The sequence below is a fragment of the Heloderma suspectum genome, chromosome 6 (genome assembly GCF_057233095.1).
Source record: "Heloderma suspectum isolate Gila_16-S chromosome 6, 16-S_ref, whole genome shotgun sequence".
Classification (NCBI taxonomy): domain Eukaryota; kingdom Metazoa; phylum Chordata; class Lepidosauria; order Squamata; family Helodermatidae; genus Heloderma; species Heloderma suspectum.
In genome coordinates, this window is record NC_139463.1 from 105,237,372 (window position 1) to 105,245,841 (window position 8,470).

General features: G+C 52.2%; 1 protein-coding gene across 3 annotated transcripts; it reads left to right on the plus strand.

The window, feature by feature from the left end:
* The first annotated feature begins 2,277 nt into the window (after nt 1–2,277).
* ZNF668 (zinc finger protein 668) lies at nt 2,278–8,470 on the plus strand. 3 transcript variants are annotated; one of them, XM_084806037.1, is made up of 3 exons: nt 2,379–2,460; nt 2,559–2,800; nt 6,576–8,470. In XM_084806037.1, the coding sequence occupies exon 3, from the start codon at nt 6,594–6,596 to the stop codon at nt 8,388–8,390; it is 1,797 nt and encodes a 598-aa protein (XP_084662163.1). In that variant the 5' UTR covers nt 2,379–2,460; nt 2,559–2,800; nt 6,576–6,593; the 3' UTR covers nt 8,391–8,470. The 3 variants fall into 3 exon arrangements, with proteins under 3 accessions (XP_084662165.1, XP_084662163.1, XP_084662164.1); XM_084806038.1 differs by having other exon boundaries at nt 2,421–2,460; nt 2,559–3,682; nt 6,580–8,470; XM_084806039.1 differs by lacking the exons at nt 2,379–2,460; nt 2,559–2,800 and adding an exon at nt 2,278–2,339.

Here is an 8,470-nt window from a genome sequence, read left to right on the forward strand (position 1 = left end):
ATCCTGAGTATACAGAGACTGGAATTTTGACCTCAGAACTCCATGCTCACTTAGATTCCAGGTGTACTTCAATTGGGCTTGAATGCCAAACTTAAAAATACAGATAGAAATTTCAGACTCTGAGAGTTTCAAGTACAGAAGGTCCCCAAGTCGCAAAATCAAAATATTATTTCATAAGAGTCCAAACCTCAAACTCCAGCAGAAAAACAGTACTTTATGGGGACTCAACACCCAAACCGCCCAGGAATGTGCAGATCAGCTACAGTTGGTCTGTGCTCCAAGACCCCCAAGGCATCAAAACAGAGAGGGAGCCTGGATCTAGAAGGACGCGGGGAGAGGCAGTGAACAGCAACCACATTTCATGAGAGGGAGAGTGTTACAAATTCGGACTCAGGGTTAAGATCTGAGATATCACGTCGTCCGTCCCAGTTCTTGGGAGATTCCAGTCGTAGAGAATGAGCAAAAGAACTCCAAACTCCACTCAGGATCCAGCCATGAGGTAGAAGAGAGGCCCCAGGTCGCTGCCTCGATTTCCTGGAAAACAGACACACAAAATCCTCCTCCTCTCAAAGAGCAAAAGATTAATTTGTTCAAGGAGGGAAAACAAAACGTGGGAGGGAAACTCTTGCTGCCCAACCCCTTTTGAGCACCTCTGACACCCCAAGGAGCAGAGACTGACCCCCTCAGGGGTCCCCTACTTCTCCCTGGTGGATCTTACACGGAGGGATCGACACCCCGCCAAACCTTCTACCTTGAGATCCAAGGATTTGGATTTGAAGAAGTCACAGGGGCTAGGGCAACAACAAATACTTCCTTTTGTTGCTAGGAAACAGGAAATGCGCATCCACAAAAGCTTTCCCCCCTCCAACCGAGATGAGGCTTCACTTCCTGTAGGCTTCTTCTGTCTATGGGCGAAGAGGGAGAAATGGTGTGTCACGTCCAAAGCCTTCCATCCAAACCTTGGCATCATTATAGAGATATCCCTCCCAAAAAGGGGGGGAGTGACACACAGTTTGAATTTGCGGTAAACATGGCAAGCTCTCTGTAGGCTCAGAGTGGCGTCGCTCTAGACGTTGGCATCTCTATGATAAAAGCCCTCTTACTTTCCAAAGGAAGCTTAGCTTGGAAGAGCAGTTCAGTTAGACCGAAGGTGCCAGTAAGAGCTGAGGCAGTGGGTGACTCTAAAGCTTTCCTATCTCTATGCGAGACAGTCACTCGCAGTCCTTATAAACACTTCCGGCCTAAAATGGAAGGGCTATTCCATTCTTCCAATGAGGGGTTTCGCCATAGAGCAGAGACTAAACAATGGAGGCGTTCGGTTTTTGCCGGAAATTCCCCTTGAGTGACTCTCCTTTTCTGTCTCTATGATTGTCTCCTGCGGCGTGTTGCAGAAATATGCGTCCCAACAACAATTCTACATGGACCGTTTATTTAGTTCCGAGCCAAACATCTTCTCTTATCTAATGGTAGAGGGAGCATTAGAGGTCTCACTGGCTCTGGATCTTGGTTCGGTGGGTCTTCAAGGAGCCCTGGAAACAGCCACCATTTTTGCCTCGTAGGGGGCTATATCCAATGTTAGCTCTACTTAGACTAGATCTATTGAAATGAATGAGACTTAAGTTAACCGTTTTGTCGAACTTAAGCCCAATTCATTTCAATAGGTCTACTCCAAGTAGGACTGATATAGGACACAACTCTGGGTCTGCTGTGTCTTTAAATAGTTGGGTGACATATAGAAATTGAACAAGCGAAACCCATCTATCGCATCACTTCCATTCAGGGAAAATCTGCCCAGCGCTGGTTGTAGTCAAAGTGAAAGAACGCAAACTGAGCAAAAGCCTATAAAATGTTTGGCGTATTGAGAACAGCCATAGAAAAGGCCAGCCGTAACACCCTGGTCTAACCTGCGTCATTTGGCAGCAAATCTCATGATTTCTCTGGAACTTCTTTTACTGCAATGCAGAACAAGCTAAAACTGAAAAAGTTTGTTCGTTTTTAAAGTGGTAATCAATTTAAAGTGTTTTCAGAAGTGCCACACTCCAGTCAGTGACCAGCTAAAACATTCCCTGCAGCCTTGCCGCACTTCCTTTCGACTTCCGTTGGCGATGCCACACCTGCGCCTTGTGCAGCTTCGAACCCCTTCCCGCATTATTCCAGGGCATGCCACACTTCCTGTCAGTCTTTCACCCACCTTATTCAACCCCCTCCCTTTAATGCAACGAAACGGGCATCAAGGACTCCACCCTGATCTAAACTGCAATCGCTCCCTTTCACTCCGGAGAAAAACTGAACTGGCCGATGAGATAAACTAAATCCCTCCAAGTCCCAGTTAATTGCTTGTAGGTGGTGTGTGTTTTTTTCTTCCCCTGCCTCCATTTCCTCTTCTTCCTCCTGGTCCTAGCGCTCGTCCGAATGGCACTGCAGTGGAAGGGGAAAGCCAATAGACAAAGGAGAGAGCAGGTAAGGTGGGGGGGAATGCAGCTTTTGGCAAGCCTTCCTCGGCTATGATTTAATACCTTCTCTTTACTTATTTGGTAATTTATTTATTTTTTTAAAAGGTCCTGATGCAAAACCTCGCGTTGCACCCTTGCATGCCTCTTTCACCGCGGCGGCCACCTCCCCTGGTCCTAAAGACAGCCATTTTGCGAGAGGTCTCCTGAGATGCAGCTCTGGTTTTGATGTACAGCCCTGCTCTGCTAAACGTCGCACCGCGGAGGGGCACCGAGGGCCTTCGCCTTTGCCCCTCTGGCTGAAAGCAGACGGCGGGATCCTTTGATCTGGGTGTAAAAAAGCAAAGGCGGTGGGGGCTGCTGCTTTTTCTGTTTGTCCCTTGGTCCTAGAGACAGCCATTTTGCTGGGAGGTAGTCTCCTGCCAGACCAAACCTTTGTGTTTCTCTGGGTTGTTATCCAGCGTGGGAGAATCCCGTTTCCTTGGCAAACGCCTGTTTGGAATTGCAGCTACGATTCTTGGGGCACCTTAAAAGACGTAACACATTAATTATGGCATATAAGCTTTCGTGGACTACAGTCTACTTCATCGGGTGCATCGGAGATCCATCCGATGAAGTGGACTGTAGTCCACGGAAGCTTGTATGCTATAATGAATGTGTTAGCTTTTAAGGTGCCACAAGAATCTTTCTTGCGTTTTGCTGCAACACGCTAACACGGTTACACCCCCCCCACACACACACACACACACACCCCGGAAACTGTAATTGGTTCCAGTACAATATTCTCCCTAAATATTCCCCATGCACATTTCCTTTGTCCTTTCAGTTTCTTTAGCAAAAGAGGTAAAAATGCCTTTGGAAGGCTTTTATAAAGGCCATGCGATTATATTCTCCTGATAGGGGTGGTTTTTGCCACGGACCTAGCCAACAGGCAAGCTACAGGAGCACCTATCCAATGCCTTTGCTAATGAGGCGGTGGGGGTGTCCTTTCTTTTCCCCAAAGGTGGCTCTTGGTTCGAAATAGAAGCCATCCTTTCCACATTTCAGAGATGAAAATACAGTTATCCTTTTGTCCAACGCTTCTTCTCCGTGCCCTGTATGTTAAAAGGATCATCACATCACATAAGCCTTTACTTTTTGAAAAGCATACACCATAAAGATGCCTGAACGGAGTGCTTAATCTGGCGGCGCAATGGAGGCTTCCACCGCCTCAAGTGCTTAACCAGAGGCAGGTACCCTCAAATAGGATCTGTGCTTGGTCGCTAGAGACAGTCCGGGTGTATCTAGAACATCCTACAGGATGAGGTCGGATGGTGCAGCTCCAAATCTTGAGTTGATCACCACAGCTTGAAAGCGCTTCCTCCCCTCCCCAAATTTGTGATCTGGCAATTGTCTAGACCTCTCCCTTGATCCAGCCAGGTTTGTATATTGGAGCTCTTACGCTGCCGAGCCACGTCAAATCTTTCTTGCTGGGGTTTGGCCGGAGCTTAAGGAAGTGCTGAGCTGAATTTTCCGAACCGGGGGGGGGGGGGGGGGTCTGGACTTGTCTGATGGGGTAGCCTATACCTTCTGCCTGCTGGAAAGCCTTGACTTCTAATCCCAGTTGTGTGATGGCTGGCGTTGGTCCTACAGGGTGAAACAGGCACTCCAGACATGCACAGAGGCACTCCTATGTACCAGCCCTGGAAATGGGTTCCGGGGCTGAGCCTTTGCTCAGATTAAACCCCGGGGAGGGGGACAACGTTGTCTGCCACGCTGCCTTTATTATCCAGCATCTCTTTCTCTCTCTCTCCTCTGCGCAAACTCCTCTGCATGGTTTTCAGCCCTTTCTGCCTTCCCCCGCTTGGTCTTAAAGCCAGCCATTTTACATCCCAGGCTTTCAGCCCGTACAAAGCCACGCAAAAATTGGTCTTGTGGGCGTCTCCATCTCTTTTGTGAATTTCAGGCTCTTCACTAGAAAGAGAAGTGTGGCTGATTTTACTTTCTCTTCCTCCGAAATTGCTTCCTTTCCACCTCCTGTAGGTCTAGCTAGATCTGCATTTTAGAAGCTCTCCTCTCTTCCATCCTTCCCCCGCTCCCGCCTCTCCCCTGGATCCTAAATCCAGCCATTTTGCAAAGAGCATCGCCCAAGCCCCATTGCGAGCGAGCGAAGGCCCTCCGCGATCTGTTCTTGTTGAGCAGAAAAACACAGCAGACTCCCCCCCGCATCATCCCTCCCTTCTGGATTTTGAACTTTCTTCCTACATACGCTCCTTTGCCTTCTCTCCTGGGGGCTGGAAATTAGCCCTCCTACCACAGACAGCCATTTTGCAGTGGCTTTGTGGAAGCCAGGGAGAATTTTAATTCGATTTGGCTATGCGCTTGTGGCAAGCTGCCTGTAAACCAAAGTCTCTTTTATGTGAAGGGAGCTTCCTTTATCCCCAAACCCTGCAGCTTTGTCAAAAAGACACACTCCTCTCTCCCAGTTTCATGGAAAGACTTCTGGGATCCCCTAGAGACCACTTCGATGCCAACAGTATATAACACACGCCACACAACTTGCATATAATTGCACAAAAGAGATGTTACTGATGTCCCCTACCCCAGCCTGGTGCCCTCTAGATGTTATACGACACCCATCATCCCCAGCCAGGTTGGGGAAGGCTACGGCTCCCATAGAGCCTTATGAAACAAATTCATCCCTCCCACAGTTTTTTGCCTGTTTTTTAATTGGACATATTCCTACACTTTAATTTCTTTCGTTTCAAGCCCTCCCCAAGCCTTGGGCTAGAAATCCTAATTCACACACAGCAATATTGGGAATCCCCCCTCCCCCAAACACACACAGCTACATAGAGTCCCCATAGAAGAGGGGTTCTGTTGTGCAACAGTGGTGTCCTATAAGGTAGGGTAAGCAGCTCCTGTTTTTTGCAGCCATGCAAATAATTATTTTAGGGATGGTTCCACCCCCCTGCCCTGCTTGCCTGTTCACTACATCTGCCTCCCTCCCCACTGCCCACAGCATATGGCTTCTCTTATCCTGCATCTGGCTTTAAAGAGCAGCTGCCCCCTTGAGTCTAGAAGAGAGACGGAGGCAGGGAAGAGTCTCTACCCACATCCCCTTAACTCAGTGCTGGCTGATGCAGAGACAAGCACACATGGAGGCTAAGTAAGGGCGAAGCTGGCTCCAGCAAGCTGCTAGACCTCTTGAGGGTAGAGAAGAGAAAGGGAGCATGTGTGTCTAGCCACAATAGCCCTGGGCGAGTGTCAATTTACAAGCCTGGCATATCCCCCTGGGCCATGGGCAACTGTACCCAAATCAAACTTGTGTTGCTCCCTGATGAGGGAGGAAAATTTGTTTATTACGGAAATGACAGAGCTCGGTCACGTTTAATGGGAGGTCCACATACCATTCTTGTAATCCTCTACTGTTTTCCAGTGGTGCTTCCATCTTTTTTCTTACTGGAGGGAGTCCGACTTTTTGGAGAAGGACAGAAAAGTAAGGCCACCTCTGCAGGTGCAGGTGCCTGTAGCACTCCTCTTCTGTCTTTTTTTAGGAGGTGTGGCTTTGATGGGGGCAGTCACCTATCACAGCTCAGCCTCAGCACACATTCAGTATAATCTTTGCAGTGGGTGCCAGTTTTTTTTATCACCCATTATTTTTTTTAATCAACCCTTTAAGTAGCACTAAAACACATTTCTGGCTGTTTATTTAAAATAATATATTTAAATAATCATGAAATACCACTTAAATCAGCCTTACCCAGCCTGAAGCCCTCCAGATGTGCTAGACTACAACTCCCAGCATCCTCCAGACAGCATGGCTGGTTGGACGATGCTGGGAGTTGTAATCCAACATATCATTGTATTTATTTAGTATGCTTATGCCCTGTCCTTCCTCCTAGACGCGTGGAGGTAGTGTACAAGATTCTCCCCCCCACAACTAGTCATTTTATCCTCACAACAACCCTGTGAGGTAGGTTCGGCTGAGGGAGGATGACTGGCCCAAGATTATCCAGTAAACTTAATAGCTGTGGGGAGATTTGAACCAATGTCTCCCCAGTTCGAGTCCAGTGCTCTAGCCACTGCACAATACAACTCTCACAAGGAGACCACCTTGAACTTTGTTTTCTGTGTCCCTTCCAGGCAGCATCCTCTCCAAAGATGGATGAGGCAGGGGAAGAAGAGATGGGCGTGGAGGTGAAACTGGAGGAGGAGGAGGAAGAGGAGGAGGAGGAGGAAGAAGAAGAGGCCGGCTACATCCAATCTGGCCGGCGCTATAAATGCCTGACGTGCAACAAAACGTTCCCGAGCGTGCCGCGGGTGTTGCGTCACTTGAAGACCCACGCGGCCGGCACAGGGGATGGCTCGGACAGCAAATTCACGTGCCCCAGCTGCAGGAAGGAGTTTCCCGACCGTGGCCAGCTCCGCAAACACCAGCTCAGCCACCAGACGGAGCGCCCGCACCAGTGCCAGCTGTGCGCCAAGGCCTACAAGACGGCCCCCGAGCTGCGCAACCACGGGCGCAGCCACAGCGGCGAGAAGCCCTTTGTGTGCCACGAGTGCGGCAAGGCCTTCATGCAGCCCGTCTGCCTCCGGGTCCACATGGCCCGGCACACGGGGGACCTCCCCTTCCGGTGCCAGCAGTGCCACAAGGGCTACGGCACCCTCTCCAAGCTGAAGATCCACCAGCGCTCCCACACGGGCGAGAAGCCGTATGCGTGCGGTGAGTGCGGGAAGCGCTTCGCCGACCCCTCGGTCTTCCGCAAGCACCGCCGCACCCACGCCGGCCTGCGCCCCTACCAGTGCGGGGTCTGCCGCAAGACCTACGCTGAGCTCAAGGACCTCAAGAACCACGAGCGCTCGCACACCGGCGAGCGGCCCTTCCTCTGCCAGGACTGCGGGAAGGCCTTCTCCCGCTCCTCCTCGCTGGCCTGCCACCAGCGCATCCACGCGGCCCACAAGCCCTACCGCTGCGCCCTCTGCGGCAAGGGCTTCACCCAGCTGTCCTCCTTCCAGAGCCACCAGCGCACCCACTCCGGGGAGAAGCCCTTCCTCTGCCCGCAGTGCGGGCGCATGTTCAGCGACCCCTCCAGCTTCCGCAGGCACCAGCGGGCCCACCAGGGCCTCAAGCCCTACGCCTGCGACAAGTGCGGCAAAGCCTTCCGCCAGCCGGCCGACCTGGCCATGCACCAGCGCATCCACACGGGCGAGCGGCCCCACAAGTGCCCCCAGTGCGACAAGAGCTTCGTGGCCTCCTGGGACCTCAAGCGCCACCTGCTGGTGCATTCGGGCCAGCGCCCCCACCAGTGCGGGGAGTGCGGCAAGAGTTTCGCCGAGCGGGCCAGCCTCACGAAGCACTACCGGGTCCACTCCGGCGAGCGGCCCTTCAAGTGTGGCCGCTGCGGCAAAGCCTTCGTGGTGTCCTCCAGCCTCAGGAAACACGAGCGGACTCACAGCAGCGAGAACCACGATGACAAGGCTGTGCCCCTTGGCAACCAGGAACCGCCCCCTGGCGACCCCTCGGCCATTGTCGTGGCCACTGTGGTGCCAGCTTGCGGGGAGTGTGGCGAGGCGTTCCCATCGACCCAGGAACTGCGCCGCCATGAACGGCTCCACCACCCTGGCCTGCGCCCATTTCCTTGCCCAGAGTGCGGCAAAGGCTTCTCGGACCGGGCCGGGCTGCGTAAACACGAGCGCATCCACTCGGGGGTCCGCCCCCACGCATGCCCCCACTGCTCTAAGGCCTTCCTGGGCGCCTCAGACCTGCGCAAGCACCTCAAGACCCACGTGAGCCTAGAAAACAGGACCCCCGAGGACACCGTGGTGACTGCCACCATAACGACCTATGAGCCGCTCCTCCCTGCCCACATCCACCACCATCACCATGACGACAGGACGGAGACCGACAAGGAATCTCCCTCAGATTGTCTGCCTGAGGCTCTCACCGAACCCTCTTAAGCTCCACCCCCTCTTGCCTGACATGTGGCTGGGGCAGCATGGATATGGGTCCCCCATGTCAAGGCCCTTCCCGGAGGAGG

Coding starts and splice junctions, on each gene's coding strand:
- ZNF668 (XM_084806039.1), top strand. CDS start 6,594: ATGGATGAGGCAGGGGAAGAAGAGATGGGCGTGGAGGTGAAACTGGAG.